Here is a 16,973-nt window from a genome sequence, read left to right as displayed (position 1 = left end):
GGTCCAGAGAGGTGAAACTGCGCGCCTAAGGCGACGCAGCCACCTTTAAAGCTCACTGGGGTTGCTGCAAGGGATAAGACCTTATAGGAGATAACAGTGACGCAAAGACGGAGCTCACACTGCAGGAAACGAGAGGAAAGAAAACGAACACCCACCAGATTTCCTGCCTGTGCCAGGCTCCAGGAAGAGTGAGAGTCACTAGAGTTCAAACATACATTTCCCACTTCCTCCTCTGCATACTGTTAGCACATTTGCTTACACGGCCTCTGCCTTATTTGCCTGTGGTTTGTGCCCGTAATCACAACAGCTGGCCTTTATTTGATGCTAATGGTGTGCCACGTACCATGCCCAGCACATGCACTATGCTCACTTAGTTTATTCTTGCAATAAGCTTATTGTGGCCCTTTGACAGTGAGGATATTGAGGATCACAGCTGCTTAAGCAAGGGATCCAAGAATTGGTACTAAGAATAGACAGTGTAGGATTCGAACCCTGGTCTTTCAGACACAAGAGCCTAAGCATTTAGCTACTGGGTTATAACGACCCACCTCCCACCTTCCCATGAGCTTCCCACGTCCGTGGGTTCCCCAACAGGTGGCCATAGGATAGGGTTTTCCTCTAGTTGCTTGCTGAGGTTGCAGGTTAAGAAGGCCACATTCGTGTATCTACATCTAGGGTGACCAGCCATCCTGGTTTGCCTGGGACTGAGGGGTGACTAGGTCGGGAGACACTTGGTTGTCAAAGCCAGGAAAGTCCTGGGCAAATCAGGACAAGCTGGTCATGAGTGCTTGTTGCTAAATCCCCACTCGATGGACATTATTGTTCTCCTTTCCTCTTTCTTCAGTTTGACAATAACGAAGTAACAAGCACCTATTCTGTGCCCTGTCCTAGGAGCAGGGAACCCTGTCGGCAGTAGATCTGCTGAGGGGTCGGGGAGGGGTATTATTCAGAGAGCCCAGTTCCAAAGGTCCACACAAATAAACCCGCAGTTCCTGGGGAAATGCCAAACCTCCCCCTGGGGCGGCTTCAGCCCCCATGCAGGCTTGTTTGGACCCTGTGGCAGAGTTTCCAGGAGGCTTGTCCCCAGGTAGTGAGTGACACAGGGACGGTTGGGGGTTTCATACTGTAGCCGGACAGGGAGAGGTCTTGAGATGAGTGTGGGTGGAAGGGAAAGGAAAACTGCCTTTGGCATTGACTTTGTGGCTTGCCCTGGGCTGCCATCAAGGCCTGAGAGGTAGTTACTTGATCACACACACTTTGCTAGATGAGGAAACTGGAACTCAGCGACCCCAGTGAAGTGACTTGCCCAGCATCCTGCAGGACGGGATGAGTAACTGGGATCTGAACCGAGGTCCCAGGGAAGGGGGGATTGTTGGGGCCGGCGGGCCGACTCCTGCACTTCCCCCCCCTCCAGTTCGGCTTGGGTCTGCCACTTGTCTTGACAGCGTCCGGGCCTGTCACGGGGCTCTGTACAGCCTTCTCTACCACCGGGGCTGCCAGCGTCCCGCCCCATCCCCTCCCAACTCCCGAGGGAGGAGGGGAGAGCGGGAAGAGGAGGGGGGTCAGAGAGGCCCGGCTTTATAAAGGCGGATGGAACAGCGCGGCCCGCCAGACCCCGCCGCCCGGATCTCTTGCGCTGCCAGCCGCCCCACGTGACCGCGCCGACCCTCCACCCCCAGCTCCCAGCTCCACCGCAGTGAGTTGGGGTGCGTTCCCACCCACTCCTAGGCCTTCGCTGAGCCGCGTGGTCTACTAAACCCGGGGTGGGGAGGCTACCCCATGAAGGAGGGCGTTGAGATGGGGGTCACCAGTCAAAAATCCCTGTGGCAGAGATTTAGGACCCGGGGGAGCGGAGACACCCCTCTCGTCCCCGGCTCGGGGCCTGGGAAACTGCAAGCTAGCCCCCAGGAATGCGCGTGCAGCCGTTCCCATGGTAACGGGCAAGCTGCGCCTGCCTTCTGCTAAAGGAAAGAGGTTGTTGGGGAGGTCCAAATTCGTCACGCAGCGGTTGCACGAGAGAACCGAAGATATCCCCTCCCCCTCCCCCGTGCTCCAAATCCTCTGGGGGCCAGAGCGCCAGTCGCGTCGTCTTTCTCAGTCTCAGTTTTTGCATCTGTCAAATGGAGCCAATGTTATTGGTCCAAATTCCCCGAAGAGCTATCTTGAGAGTAACGGCCCGCACCAGCCCCTCTCTTGGCTGGACATCCGAGGAGTGGCTCTTAGCGGCCGAGTGACTCCCGTGACCCACCCTACCCTCAGGCCCGCTCGCCATGGCCCTCTTCTGGGCCCTCTTCTTAGCCCTGGTGGCAGGAGCTCACGCCGAGATCCCCGGCTGCAAGCTCCGCATCACCTCCCAGGCGCTGGATCTGGGTAAGGGGCGCGGGCGGGGGCAGTTGAGGGTGGGGTCACCCCAGCAGCGAGTGCAGCAGCTAACGGTCTGGCTCCTGCCTCAGTGAAGCAGGAGGGGCTACGCTTTCTGGAGGAAGAGCTGGAGACTATCACCATTCCGGACCTGGGAGGCAGAGAGGGCCACTTCATCTACAACATCTCCGAGTAAGGAGGGAGCCTCTGGGCGGGGCTTCGAAGGATGGGCGTGGCCAAATAGATGAAGTGGGACTTAGGAAATAGGATGGGGCCTAGAAGATAAAGACCAAACCTGCCAACATAGGTGGGAATCAAGAGGGTGGGCGTGGCCTAGGAAATGTAGGCGGGGCCAATAACAGCTAAGTGGAATTGAGGCGTGGCCAAACAGCGCCTGAGAAGCAGAGTCTAGAAACTTGCCAATGGACCGAAGTTAGGTCTATGGCACCCGAGTGTAGCTAATGGGAGAGGTCCTGGGAACAGATAAAGTCCCTTGGTTTGGAACAGTAGGGACTGGGAGATCAGATGTTAGATAAGGTAGACAGAAGACACGGCTAAAAGACCGGGTCTAGCAACCCCAGGGTGTGGGAGGGAAGGGAGGGCAAGCAACAAGACTTCTAAGGGAAGGGGGGAAACTCACTTCACACGTGAGTCAGGAGAAGCTCATTTCGGAGCCACCGTGGCCCAAGTCGAGCCACCCAAACCCAGGGTGGGCACCTGCAGAGCAATGGAATAATTCATTCCAGCCACCCCAGTTTCTCCAGGCCCTGGGCTGGAAGAGGAGGGGCTGAATTTCCCGCTGAGTGGCCTCCCCGCTTGGCCTTGAATCTGACCCTGACGCCTCCTGCAGGGTGAAGGTCATAGAGCTGCAGCTGATGTCCTCCAAGCTCCATTTCCAGCCAGAGCAGGAGCTGGTGCTACAGATCAGCAACGCCTCCTTGAGGCTGGGCTTTCGGAGGCAGCTTCTCTACTGGTTCTTGTGAGGACCTGGCGCCCTCAGGGGAGTGGCAAGTGGGGCAGGAGGGCTGAGGATGATGTGGGGGTGTGGGCAATCCCTTAGCCTTTCTGAGTCTCAGTTTCTTCATCTGTACAATGGGGACGGTCATGCGCACTTCACGGGGGCTGAGAGGGTCTGGTAGAACATCTGGTAAACTGTGCAAAAGTGAAGCCTTCTTAAGAGGCATCATGATGTACGGGGATGGGGAGTGGGCAGTGAAGTCTCCGTTAAGCTCCAAGCTTGGGTGAACGCTGACCCCGCACCCCTCTCCCCACTCCCGGCAGCTACGATGGAGGCTACATCAATGCCTCCGCGGAGGGTATATCCATCCGCACCGCTCTGCAGCTCTCCGGGGATGCCTCCGGCCGGATCAAAGTCGCCAACGTCTCCTGCGAGGCCTCTGTCTCCAGAATGCGCGCAGCCTTCGGGGGAACCTTCGGGTAAGCCCCGCCCCCAATTCCAGCGCACCCACTCGGAGCTCCGCAGTCCCTCTGCCTAGTGCAGTGCAAAGTGCACGGACTTGGGAGTCAGACCGACTGGGTACGAATGTCAGCGCCACTGTTTCCTGGCTCTGTGACCTCGGGCAAGTCGCTGAAGCTCTGAGCCTCAGTTTCCTCATTGGTAATAGGAGGATGATAATAGAAACTGTTTTATAAGATGTCGAGAGGCCTGTTTGTGTTGATACGTGTAAAACTATTTAGACCAGTACCTGGGATATGATAAGTGGCCACCCAGATGAGAGTAACCGTGAGGATATGAGTGCACAATTGGGCATGAAATGGGTTCTCGATAATGGATGGCTCTTATTAGTTATAACAAAAATAGTAACACAGACGCAGGTTTGGGCCTTTGTGCTGGTCCCAGAAGAGAGTCAGGGAGAAGAAATGGTAGATTTGTCATCTGTTGTTGGTACACTGGCGCATTTTAATTATTCAGCAAAGTGTATGCCGCCCTGGCGAGTGTGGCTCAGTTGGTTGGGGAGTCAACCTGAGTTAAGGGTTCAACTCCCAGTCAGGGTACATACCTAAGCTGCGGGTTCGATCCTCCATCAGGTCGCTTAAGGGAGGCAATCAATATTTCTCACATCAGTGTTTCTCTCTCTCTTTCTCTCTCTCTGTCTCTCTGCCCTCCTTTCCTCTCTCTCTAAAATCAATTAAAAAATATCTTCAGATGAGGATTTTTTTAAAAAAAGTATATGCCACTTTTTTCCCTGAGGATTAAGAAAGAAGCTCAGAGCCTAGTTGGAGGGAAAACACATTTGTCACTGGGGCCTTGAGGACTCAGGAAGTACTCTGGGGACTAAGAAAGTCATCTGGGAAGACTGCCTGAAAGAGGAAGCATCTGAGCCTAGGCAGGGAAATACAGAATGTGGGCCTTGGGGTGGAAGTGAGGGCATGGGTGATCATGTGGAGGTGGGATGCTCAGAGCAGGTTTGAGGAACCGTGGCCAGATTCATTTGGCTTATGGGGGGTTGGGGTAGGAGGGCCCTTGTGCATAAGGCTGGAGGGGCTTTGGGCCCAGTCATGGAACACCTCTGTTGAAGAGCTGGTAGTTCGGGTCAAAGTCGATGCGTCCAGCCCCTTGCCCCCATCTTGCTGATCACTGCGACTTCTCTGGGCCTGCATTTGGATGGGGCAAGGCCCGGGCTCACTGGCCTCTCCTCTCCTCGCAGGAAGTTGTATGAAATCCTCTCCACGTTCATCACCTCAGGGATGCGCTTCCTCCTCAACCAGCAGGTGTGGGCGGCAGCAGGTCTGGGGGACCGGCAGGGGGGTGCCCTCCCTTTCAAAGGCCCTGACTCTGGCACCCGCTTCCCAGATCTGCCCGGTGCTCTACCATGCAGGGACGGTGCTGCTCAACTCCCTTCTGGACACCGTGCCTGGTGAGTCGGTGCTGGCGGGGCGGCGAGCTCTGGGCCAGGCCCCGGGGCTGGAATGGGGCGGGGGAAGGGGGCCGGTGCACAGCTGTCAGGCGGCCCTTCAGAGCAAGTAAGCTCCTCCCACGCCCTGCTGTGGACCGGCCTTGGAGTCCAATGTGGTCTCTGCCGATGTGCTGTGTGACCCCAGATAAGTATCCACTTTTCTCTGGGCCTTGGTGTCCTCACTTGGCGGTTGAGGCCTCCCCCTGGGGTCGCTGTGACGATTAACTGAGGGCTGGTTGTCAAGATCCTCAGTGTGTGCTTGTGGGTCACCGGGGCCCTCTTTGTAGTCATCGCCTGGCACTTAGTAGGTGCTCAGTTAGTGTGAATTCTCTTTGCCTGAGCTGTGACCTCCATCTGCTGTGGGGAATGGGCAGGGGAGGAGGGGGCAGGGGAAACCAGGAGGGAAGGGAATCCCTTGCCATCTTGTTTAGTGATCTGATGAAGCCCCTTACCAATAATAATAATAATAGTAATAGTAATAATAGCTACTATTGTTGAGCACTCACTGCACATCAGGCACTAAGTGCTTTCCATAGAAAACTAATCCGATCCTCACAACAACCCTAGAGGGAAGTGTTATCATGACCACGTGATAATACTTGCGGGTGAGACACTGGGGCCCAGAGAGCTGAAGCACTTGGCCGAGCCTCACACAGCTTGCCGTGATTTGGGCCCCTCCCCGCAGTACGCAGCCCTGTGGACAATCTCGTTGGCATTGACTACTCCATCCTGAAGGACCCTGAGGTCTCCACCAGCAATCTGGACATGGAGTTCCGGGTGAGCTGCCCTCCCCGCTGACGCATCTGGCACCCGATTCCCTCCTTCTCCCTGAAGTCACTGGCTTTGTCTTCCTAAAGCACAGCTCTTAGGACAGCAGCCGGCTCCACAGGCTGGGAATGTGTGGCCCCCTGCTGCCTGCAGAGTTAGGCCCGCCTCCTGGGTCTGGCCCCAGCTTTCTAACTTCACCCTGGGCCTCTGCAGCTACTCGTTCTCAAAGTTGCCCCGCCCCTGCTTCCTACTCTGGGGCCTTGGCTCGTGCACCGCCTTCCCCCATCTGCCCTGTGGGAGCTGGACGCAGAGTTCCGTGCACACAATCTCATTTCACCCTTTCACAACCCCGAGAATTGGGCACTGACGTTATGCCCGCTGTAGGAATGTGGAAGCTCGCTCAGAGAGGTGACGTCCTTTGCCCAAGGCCACACAGCACCTTTGATCTCCTCCTGGAGTAGAGCAGAGTGTCAGAGCACAGATTCCGGAGCGAGAGCGCCTGAAGTTCAGATCCTGGCTCTGCCGCTGAGCAGCTGTGTGGCCTGGAGCCAGCAGCCTTGCCTCTCTCTCTGTGCCTGTTTTCTGACATGTACATGGAAATGACACCGTGAGGAAACACAGCTCAGGGGACTGAAGGAGTCAGTCTGCGTGCGGAAAGGGCATGGAAGAATCACTACATACATGGAAGCAGTAGCTGCCGTCTTTACTTAGCTTTCAAGGCCCACTCAAATGGCCCCTCCTCCTCGAACCCATCCTGAGCCTCCCTTCCCAGGTCTGCTGGCCTTGCTTCCTCGCAGCACTCCAGCTGCCCTCCTTCCCGAGCCTTTGAGGGTGTGTGCTTGCGGGTCCCTCGAGGACAGTAGCTGGGTCCGGCTCCCCACCACCCCTCCCAGTGCCTCACACTGGGCCTGGAGACATCCTTGTGCCGGGCCAGTTGGCCTTGGCCCTTCACACTGGGCCTGGAGACATCCTTGTGCCGGGCCAGTTGGCCTTGGCCCTGACCCTGATGCCCCTACCCCAGGGGGCCTTCTATCCCCTGGCCCAGGGGAACCGGAGCTTCCCTAACCGGGCAGTGGAGCCCCAGCTGCAGGAGGAGGAGCGGATGGTGTACGTGGCCTTCTCCGAGTTCTTCTTCGACTCAGCCTTGGAGAGCTACTTCCGGGCAGGGGCCCTGAAGCTGTCGCTGGTTGGGGACAAGGTATGCCGGGGCCTGTTGGTGGGATGGGTGAGAGGGGACCCGCGATGGAGCTCCTGAGGACCCTGCCTCACCACCCCGTTCCCCTGAGCAGGTGCCCCACGACCTGGACGTGCTGCTGAGGGCCTCCTACTTCGGCAGCATCGTCCTGCAGGTGAGCATCGGTGGGAGGTAAGGACGTGGCCCGGGTGGGTGGGCACACCGCCTGCAGGGGACTGACCGGAGAGGTCCGGAGGTGGAGACCCCAAATGGCAGCCGTGGAGTAGACAGAAGGCCTGGCCTCTGGCCAAGTCCCTCACCTGGCCAAGCCTGTAGCTAAGTCCATGAAGGGGGCTCGCTAGTTCCTGCTCCATCCGTCCTAATACTCGAAGTGGTGACGAGGACGGGCTGAGGACCCAGGCTCTGCAAGGGAGTGTAGGGGCTTTAGTGACTGACAGGCTGTTCTTTTTGCTTCTTTCCCCTTGTGTAATGGGGAGAGGGGTGGGAGTTCAACATTCAACCAGAAATAACTTCCAGTGTCCTCAGTTCGGTTTCGTAAATGATGGAGTTGGGATTTGCACCTGGATCATGAAACTGTGATTCCAGGGCACACTGGCATTCTCCACTATACCGTACAACCTCCCAGGGCTGTCACGAGGATTAAAATAATTTTTTAAATTTTATTTTTAGAGAGGGAAGGGAGGGAGAAAGAGAGAGAAAGAAACATCAATGTGTGGTTGCTGGGGCCCGTGGCCTGCAACCCAGGTATGTGGCCTGACTGGGAATCAAACCTGTGATGCTTTGGTTCGCAGCCTGCACTCAACCCACTGAGCTATGCCAGCCAGGGCACTAGGATTAAAAGAATTAATACACGTAATGCAAGTAGAATAGTACCCGGGACAGAATAAGTGTTCAATAGACACTGGCTGCCGTTGGTATTGCCATCATCATCATCATCATCATCATCATCATCACCACCGTCAAACGTGCGGCCAAGCACAGCTTCTAAGAGCACGCCAGACTGCCTGGGTCGGAACCCCAGTTCTGCAACTGCGTCACTGTCTAACCTTGGACAAGTTACTCGAGCCCTCTGTCCCTCAATTTCCCCATCCCAAAAAGGAAAATACCTGCCTCACAAGATCACGTTGAGGTTTAAACGAAGTGTCTGGCCCCGGCTGGTGCGGCTCAGTGGATTGAACACTGGCCTGTGAACCAGAAGCTCACCGGTTCAATTCCCAGTCAGGGCGCATGCCTGGGTTTCGGGCCAGGTCCCCAGTGGGGGAAACGTGAGAGGCAACCACACATGGATGTTTTTCTCCCTCTCTGTCTCCTCCCCTTCCTCTCTCTCTAAAAATAAATTAAGATCTTAAAAAAAATAGAGAAAAAAGGAAGTGTTTGCTCAAGAGTAAGTGTTTGGGCAGTGTGGGAGTCTAACGGTGCTGCCGCACAGCCTCTAGAAGCAACAGCACAGCAGTTCAGGGAAAGGAGATACGGCCACAGGCTGGGATATGTGACGCAAAGACACCGTCCCCGAGGAGTCGGGATGGGAGGCGGATCGTGAATACTGAGAACTTAGGAAAGCAGAAAGAGAAGTAAGGAGACACTTTATTTTAAGATTTCATGTATTTTTAGAGAGAGGGGAAGAGAGAATGAAAAAGAGGGAGACAACCATCAGTGTGTGAGAGATACATCAATCAGTTGCCTCGCACGCCCCCCACCAGGGGCCTGGCCCCCACACCCCGGGCACGTGCCCTGACTGGGAATTGAACCGGCGACATTTCAGTTCACAGGCCAGCACTCAATCCACCGAGCCACACCAGCCAGGGCAGGAGACATCCTTAGAACAAGATGTTTCTTTGCACAAAGGCACAGACTCTGGACACAGTTCTGTGGGGTTTGGGAAGCCACAGCTCGTTCGGACTCGTCACTCTGGGTCCCTAGAAGGCAGAGTCTGAGCCACCCGCTCCTCCAGGTGGGCTCCCTGGGAACGGACCCGGGACTTGACCCTCCCTCCCTGCTCTGTCCCCAGAGCCCAGCGGTGATCGACTCTCCGCTGAAGCTGGAACTGAAGGTCTTGGAAGCGCCGCACTGCACCATCAAGCCCTCAGGCACCACCATCACTGTCACTGCCAGTGTCAGCATCGCGCTGGTCCCCCCCAACCTGCCCGAGGTCCAGCTGTCCAGCATGATCATGGTGCGGGCACCCGAGTGAGGGCTGCTGAGGGCGGGGGAGAAGGGGGCTGGGTACCTGCCCGGTCAGTGACACAGCGCCCCTCCCCACGTACCCGCAGGACGCCCGTCTCAGCGCCAAGGTGGCCCTCCAGGGGAAGGCGCTGCGCATCCATCTGGACCTGCGCAAGTATGCGGATGTCTGAAAATCTTGGGCAAGCTCTTAACCTCCCTGAGCCTCGGCGTCTTCAGGATAATCACCCCTGCCTAACAGAACTGGGGAGCCAAAATTCAGTCGTACCAATACGCCACTGGAGAGCTGTGGTCTTTGTTAATACCCCAGAAGTACTTTATGTATTAGCCATTGGGGTGGAAGGGCTTGACAAATAGCCAAAGTGGAGAAAAGGACACCTAGAGGGAGAAATGGCTCTCCGAGGACACAGCTGGAGTGGCAGAACCCCCGGGAAGGGTGTAGGTGGGACACCTGAGACTGAAGCTCAGCTCCTGGTGGCCAGATGGAGGGGAGCTTCCTGGCTCATGCCCACCAGGCATTTTTTTCTCTCCCCCAGGTTCCGAATCTACTCGAACCATTCTGCACTCGAGTCGCTGGCAGTGAGTGGGGAACGATGGGTGGGCGGGGGCTGGGGTCAGGGTGAGCGGCTAGGGCAAGCCCACCGCCCCCTCGGGCCTGACTGCATCCCTCCTCCCGCCCAGCTGATCCCGCTGCAGGCCCCTCTGAAGACCATGCTGCAGTTGGGGGTGATGCCCCTGATCAATGGTAGGGGTAGGGGTCATGAGGAGGGAGCGGGGAGCCAGGGGGACCCGGGTAGGCCCAGACTGAGTCGGCTGTCCTCACCCACAGAGCGGACCCGGCGTGGGGTGCAGATCCCACTACCTGAGGGCATGGACTTCGTGCGAGAAGTGGTGACGAACCATGCGGTGAGTGGGGCAACCACGGGGAAGGAGGGCAGAGCCACCCCCCCCCCCCGCAGGCTGGGAGTGCGGGCCCCTCCCTGCCTCCAGCCCCCACCCCCTTGAGTCGTACACAGACCCCTCCAGCCCTTTGCACAGGCTGTGCCCCTACCTTGGAACTCTTCCCTGATTCCGCCCCCAATGCCTATCCATCCTTCAGATCTTAGCTGAGAGGTCACCTCCAGGAAGCCCCCCTGCAGCCCCCCAAGCTGTACTCCTGCAGCCTCTATTGCAGCACCCCTCGGGGGGGGGTCATAAGAAGTGCTTTGCTGGCCCGTCTGTCCCATGAGACTGAGAGCCCCTTCAAGGCCAAGGACTCTCTCTCTAAACTCGCCTCAGTACCGGAATGAACAGACTTCCTTCTCTGCCCCTCTGCACAGGGCTTCCTCACCATCGGGGCTGACCTCCATTTTGCCAAAGGGCTGCGAGAGGTGATCGAGAAGAAACGGCCTGCGACCACCAGGGGCTCCCCAACATCCCGAGCCCCACCACCCTCCAGGCCGCCCTCCACACCACCCTCCACGGCACCCTCCACACCACCCCCAACGGCGGCTGCCTGAGCCCTTAACCCCCACCCCTGAGGGCCGCTCTCAGGACTCCAGTGCCTCGCACCCCCTCCCTCACGGCTTATAGCGTCCTCTCTAACCCCCGTGCCGCAGAGAAGATCAGTTTTAAGCTGTGCTCAGTTTAATTGCGTAATCACAGTCAGTCCATCAATTACAGCCCGTCCAACCTCCCAGGGCTGTCCTGAGCTCTGCTTTGTTCCTGGGGTGGCAGTCAGTGCATCCTGGGCATTCTGGGAGCGGGGAGGGGCCAGGCCCCACCCCAGCCGGGAATAAAGTGCAAACTCCCCTGTTGCCCTGCAGGGGGCTTCAGCGTCCAGGGGGACCTCGCTTCTAGCAGGAGAGGCTGGGAGGCGCTGGACCAGGCAGCAGGGGCCGACCCTCGTGGTGGCCTCAGTACGGCTCTTTATTCAGGAAGCGGGAGAACATGGTGAAGGCAGCCTGGGGCATGTCTGTGGGCACCATGTGTCCAGCGCCCTGCGGAGCAAAGCTCTGTGAGATTCCCTCCCTGCACAGCCTGTGCCCCTGGTGGCTTCCTTCGTCCCCCCAGATTCCCTAGCCAGTGACCTTCCTCCTCCCCTGACAGCACCCCAAGCCTTCCCTTCTTCCCTTCCACACCCTCCCCGCACTGAAAACCTGCCCCTACAAGGGGCTGGATGGTGACCCAGCATAAAAAGCCACGGGCAGGAAAGGGCGGGGGTGCCCCAGCTGGCCCTGCCAGGCCCAGGCCCTACCTTGATGGTGAGGAAGGCAATGTTGGAGAACTCCTTCACGAAGCCCCCAATCTGCTCCCCGCTCTCCCTGTAGTCCACTAACCAGGGCCGGCGCTGCACCTCCATCTGCCCCGCCAGGGAAGACTTAGCAGCCTGCAGCCACCCGTGGGCACCCCTGTGCTCAGGCGCCAAGCCTGGAGAGCTCCGGGGCCGGGCACAGGGCTCGCCCTGCCCCTGCACCAGCCTCACCCGGGGGCCGAGATCCCTGCCTTACCTTCTGGTTGAGGGAGTCCACAAACCACTCGTCGCCCATGAAGTTGCAGGCCATGTCCACGTCCCCGTTGTAGAGTAGGATCCGGTATTTCTGGAGCGGAGCAGGGGAAAGTGCCTGGGGATGAGCCCAGGCCTTGCCCTCACCAGGTTCAAGCCCCACCCCCGAGGGAACTCAAGGGGCCCAGCTAAGCAGCGTGGGTCAGGAAATGCTTTCGTTTTTTGACTGCTACAATGCATGCCCAGTGCTCTAAGAAAGAAACACTTCACCTACCAGGGGAGGCAGCATTACTAATCCCACTTCACAGATGGGGAGAGCAAGGCTTTGGATACATGAGAAACCTGCCCAGGGTCATGCAGGTTGGTAAAGAGACTTGCTCCCAGGCTACCTGACCCCAGAGCCCGTGCTCTAACCTGCGCTTCAGGCCTGGTCCTCACCTGGCTCTACCAGTCCCTCCTAGGTGACCTTGGACAAGACTCTGTCCCACCCTGGCCATCCGTCTGCCTCTCTGTAACTCCATCTGACTGGCTCTTCTCACCCTCAAGGCTCTTTGGCTAATGCAGACCCCTCAGACTCCTATGCCAGACAAGCATGGGGTGGGGCCAGAGCCTGGTTCCTATCCCGACCCTGCCAATCACAGGCCCTCGGGCAAGCAACGTCACTTCTTGGAGTTTCAGCCTCCCCTGCCCTGCCACTGTTCTGGGGTCCCGGGGCTGCGGGTGGACCCAGCTGTGTTGCCCCTACTCACCTGTGGGGCGAGCAGCTTAAGGTACTGGGGGTGCATGCTTTGGTAGAGACGGCGATACTGTAAATTCACGAGGAAGCTGCAAGAACACGTGGGCAGGCCCCAGGAAGACCGGGTTGGGTGGGGGGAGAGAGTCAACAGGTCAGACCTCTCCTATCCCCAAGCTCCAGCCTAGGAGGCAGGCAGCCGGGCCTCACTCAGTCCCCTCCTCAGGCCCCCTCTCCAGGACTCTCCTGGGTTGTGGGCCGGGCGAGGGAGGGGAGAGAGAGAACTAAGAGGTTCTCAACCCATTTCCACTTAGAAATGCACGGGGACACTTTGGTTGTTTCAATGACTGGGATGCAAGTGGCTTGTAGGAGTGCGAAGCACAGTGTGTGATGACAGCAGGGCCCGGGCACTGACCCATTCAAAAGGGACCTGAGTGGCCCCTGCTGTGCCAGGTCGTCACCTTTTTACTTGCAGGGTCGAAGGAGAGCTGAGCCACTGGGGATGGATGGCATTGGAGTGAGGGGTGGGGGAGGGCAGCTGGGCGTGTGTCTGGTAATTAAATGCCATGGAAGTAATCAATATTTCCAACAACCATGTGGCCACTTAAGAATGAACTGGCTGAATACCAATCGACTCAGGAGTTAAACATCCTGCAAAACACTCACTGTGGCCCACCTGCCCCCACTGCGAAACCCTAATTAGGAGAGTTGCCCACGATGCGGGACCCCTGGGAACTTTTCTGATGCCACGAGCACCAAAAGCCTGCCGCTCCCTCCCACCCCGCCCACGAGCAGCCACAGAATCTCACTTGCACATGTCCCAGGAGGGCAGCTGCTCGGGGATGTGCAGGGCCTTCCGCACAAGAGGGTTATTGAGATAGGTGGAGGCGGCTGTGGTGTTGGTGCAGGGAGGGTCCATGTGCGCCCTGACCCCAGAGCGCAGCAGTGCCTGAGGGGCACAGACAGAGTTAGGGTCTTCGCTTCCCGGCCCCGCCCCGGGAGGGAGCCCGGGCCCCTGCACACCTGATGCCACGTGCGCTTGATCGGCAGGCGAGTGAAGATGTTACCCAGGTCGTGGATGATGACGGCGTCTTTCTCATACCTGCGCGTGAAGCAGGGGGATGGGTGCCCGAACCTCCAGATGGGGCTGGGGTTGGTCCCACGGGGCACCCAGCAGCGCCTACCTCACACGGCCAGGCACGCCCCCGGCACACGGGGCGTAGAGGTTGTAGATGTTGAGTCCAGAGTTGCCCACGATGCGGGACACCTCCTGCAGCTGCAACGACACGCAGAGACCCTGCGCTGGACAACACCCTCGCCTCCCCATGACATTACCTCCTTGTCCCAAAATCTGGTGCTTTCCTACTTCGCCCTGCCATTACCCTCCCGCTACTTTTTTCACAGGTGGGGAAACGGAGGCTCAGTGCAAAGAATCTGGCATAATGGTCTCCAAATCCTAGTGCTTCCACTTTCCAGCCCTGTGACTTTGACATTCTCGGCCCTAGTTCCTCATCGGGAAGACGGGGATAATAGGATCCCCCTTGAAGGAGACACTGGAAGATGAACCTACATACACTGACAGTTCAGCAGTCCTGACACGTGGCGGCTGTTCGATAAGAGAATGCCCGTCCCCTCACAGGGGGTTACAGGCTTTGCCCGGAGAGTCACAGGAAGTGGTGGGGGGGGGGAGCACCCACATTCGTGTGTCCCAGAGAACACCCAACTGCTGAAGGATGCAGGGCAGGGCAACAATGGAGAATGGGGGACAGGGAGTCCCCGAGGAGATGTGGTCCTGTTCTCAGGTCTGACAGTATTGGGGTAACACATGGGGGTGGGGCAGAACCTTACGCTGGTTACGCATTCCTGGTCTTTGTTGTCATAGAAGTTGCACTTGCTTTGTGAGCAGCAGTGGGTCTGGAGAGAAGACCAGAGCCTGGAGAAGATCAGAGTGCAAGTGCTTAAAGACCCACGGTGGGTGGAGGCGGCCAGAACCCCACCTTCTCCCTCCAACCGTACACCCGGGGACAAGGAAATACACCACAGGGTGTGGTATGCAGGTCCCCAGCCTAGCTGCCCCTGGGCCATGACGCCAGGTCTCCTTGGTCCCTTTAAATTCTAATCTCCGGTCTTTGGTCTTTTTGCATCAAGCCCTGCTAGGCAACCCCAGCCCCCACCATGTGCTGATAAACCAGGGCAGGCCCTGGGACCTGGTGTGCCTAGAGGACACACCTGAGATCTTGTGACCTGCCCCACCCCGAAGACCGCCCGGCGGCCCCCCTCCCATACCTGTTCCCCAGAAGGCCATGGTAGTAGGCGAAGTAGACGAGAGAGTTGTCGTTCTGCTCATAGGAGGAGAGTCCATTGCCCACAGCCAATCCCTGTGAAACAGCCAGGGTATCCAGCTCAGCAGGAGGGCAAGGAAGAGGAGCCACCCTGGACCTACACCCAGGGCGCTCTGTGGGGGTGTGTGGGTGGGGGAGGCCACACGACATAGTGAACAGAGCTGGCAGCCTGACAGGTGAGCTTCCTGTCGCAGGAGGCACACGAGCCGAGAGAGGCCAGCTGGTAGCAAGGGTGTTATGGAGGAGTCCGGGTCGGATGGGGGAGGCAGCCTGTCTGACCTCGCTGGCCCGGAAGCTATGGTCCCGAGTCGCCTCCCTTCCCCCCTGCAGCTGCCCTGCACCTGAAGGTTCATGCTTGGGTCCTGCATGACCAGCACGGCCAGGGTGGGGATGTAGATGCCGGCATAGCTCTCTCCCGTCAGGAAAAGCTCGTTGTTCTTGTACTCGGGGAAGAGGCGGAAGAAATCCTGAAGGGCCTCAAAATTACTCTGGGCGACCTGGGGACGGCACGAGGGAGGGGATCTGGAGACTTTGGTGTCTGAGCTGGAAAGACTCTCCAGATGACACCAACCTACCCTGTTTGTGCAAGAGGAAGTGACAGTGAGGAGGCACAGTGCACAGCACGTGACAGCAAAAAATGGATTCCACAGCCATGGTCTCTCTCTCCCTGTATCAGGCCACCTGCAGACAGCCAGGGCGGCTGGGGCACCCGGGCAGGTGCAGGACTCACCTCAGTGTCATTGGTTGCATAGACCTTGTCACTGGAGTAGGAGAAGCCCACCCCGGCTGGGGACTCCAGGTATAAGATGTTGGCGATCTGGGGGGGGGGGGGGGGGGGGGAGGAAGGCAGCTGCAGAGGGCTCCGCCCATCCAAGAGCCCAAGGCTCCCCCACAGGACCCACAGCAGCGCCCATACCAGGTTCCACGAATAGGGATTGTACTCCAGGGTGACACCATCTGGCTGGATCTGAGGACAGACGTGGCTGATTAAGGCCCAAGAACCCCCCAGGTGGAGGGAGAGGGCCACTGCGTTCAGCCCATGATACAGATAAAGAAACTAAGGCTCAGGAAGAGGTGACTTTTTTGGGGAAAAAAAAAAAGACAGAGGTCCTTTCCCCCCTCTTTGCTGGCCTTTTGCTCTGGCAAGTGTCCCCGCCCTCTCCTCTGCCTGGGTCACGAAGGCGAGAGCTGCTTTCCACTCACCAGGAAGGGGCCATGCTCCGTGAGGAAGCCATCTAGGGAGCTGCAGCCCGGCCCTCCGTTGAGCCAAAGCACCACAGGGCTGCTCTTGGGATCCTTCTGGGACTCCACAAACCTGGGAGGGGTGTCAGGCCGGGGTGGGTGCAGGTGGCGGGGCCTCTTCTAGCCCTCCCCGCTCCCCAGCCCTCTCCCCTGATGGGCATCACTGTGGGCTCCCCCCACCCCGCCCAGGGAGGGAGAGCTGCGGACCAGTAGTGGAGACGCTTGGAACCGGAGCCTTTGAGGTAGCCGGAGTACTGGCGGAAAGAGGGCTGCTTGGCCAGCCCGGGCAGACACTGGATCTCGTCCTGATCGGGGGCTGCCTCGCCTCGGGGCGACCACAAGAGCAGCAGCAGCAGCAACAGGAAGCACGGCGGCGACACCGCGGCTCGGACCATCTGCGGAGGAAGCGGGCGCCTGCTGTTTACTGGGTCCCTGGCTGCGCGCAGCCGTCCGTGGGGAGGCGCTGGCGGCGCTCTGGCGAGGAAATCCCCAGCCCCGAGCCCAGCTCCCACCACCGAGCCTCCTCCGCCCCCAGCGCCCGCAGCTGTGGCTCCGGGATCCCTTCCAGCCTCCGACGTCTTCTCACCTCTGCTCCCCCGCGTCCCAGCTCTCCTGAAGGTGCCTGGCTACTGCAAGTCATGTGTATGCTCAGTCACATGTGATTTCAGTGTCACGTGATGGACGGCCTCCCCGGCTCAGCTGTTTCTGCTGACCTTGGGTGGAGGGGGCGGGGCCTGGGGTGGACCAC

At 58.4% G+C, this 16,973-nt stretch overlaps 2 protein-coding genes across 6 annotated transcripts; one reads left to right on the top strand and one right to left on the bottom strand.

The window, feature by feature from the left end:
• Positions 1-1,441: 1,441 nt before the first annotated feature.
• On the top strand, positions 1,442-11,099 carry LOC114506533 (phospholipid transfer protein). 2 transcript variants are annotated; one of them, XM_028524284.2, is made up of 16 exons: positions 1,442-1,706; positions 2,260-2,370; positions 2,454-2,553; positions 3,212-3,340; positions 3,643-3,798; positions 5,031-5,094; positions 5,177-5,240; positions 5,965-6,056; positions 7,069-7,245; positions 7,337-7,396; positions 9,251-9,415; positions 9,513-9,580; positions 9,960-10,002; positions 10,105-10,168; positions 10,253-10,329; positions 10,743-11,099. In XM_028524284.2, the coding sequence occupies exons 2-16, from the start codon at positions 2,271-2,273 to the stop codon at positions 10,920-10,922; spliced, it is 1,539 nt and encodes a 512-aa protein (XP_028380085.1). In that variant the 5' UTR covers positions 1,442-1,706; positions 2,260-2,270; the 3' UTR covers positions 10,923-11,099. The 2 variants fall into 2 exon arrangements, with proteins under 2 accessions (XP_028380085.1, XP_028380084.1); XM_028524283.2 differs by having other exon boundaries at positions 1,571-1,696.
• On the bottom strand, positions 11,032-16,970 carry CTSA (cathepsin A). Of its 4 annotated transcripts, none has more exons than XM_036009894.1 (15): positions 16,812-16,970; positions 16,433-16,620; positions 16,187-16,298; positions 15,900-15,950; positions 15,714-15,800; positions 15,325-15,480; positions 14,928-15,019; positions 14,490-14,574; positions 13,826-13,917; positions 13,665-13,743; positions 13,451-13,590; positions 12,658-12,733; positions 11,913-12,002; positions 11,660-11,797; positions 11,032-11,402 (listed from the first exon to the last, which is right to left on the bottom strand). In XM_036009894.1, the coding sequence occupies exons 1-15, from the start codon at positions 16,863-16,865 to the stop codon at positions 11,319-11,321; spliced, it is 1,524 nt and encodes a 507-aa protein (XP_035865787.1). In that variant the 5' UTR covers positions 16,866-16,970; the 3' UTR covers positions 11,032-11,318. The 4 variants fall into 4 exon arrangements, with proteins under 4 accessions (XP_035865787.1, XP_035865788.1, XP_028380086.1 ...); XM_036009895.1 differs by having other exon boundaries at positions 11,660-11,791; XM_028524285.2 differs by having other exon boundaries at positions 11,660-11,764.
• Positions 16,971-16,973: the final 3 nt, after the last annotated feature.

The sequence above is a fragment of the Phyllostomus discolor genome, chromosome 9, assembly GCF_004126475.2.
Source record: "Phyllostomus discolor isolate MPI-MPIP mPhyDis1 chromosome 9, mPhyDis1.pri.v3, whole genome shotgun sequence".
Classification (NCBI taxonomy): Eukaryota; Metazoa; Chordata; class Mammalia; order Chiroptera; family Phyllostomidae; genus Phyllostomus; species Phyllostomus discolor.
This window is presented reverse-complemented; position numbering and strand designations above follow the sequence as displayed.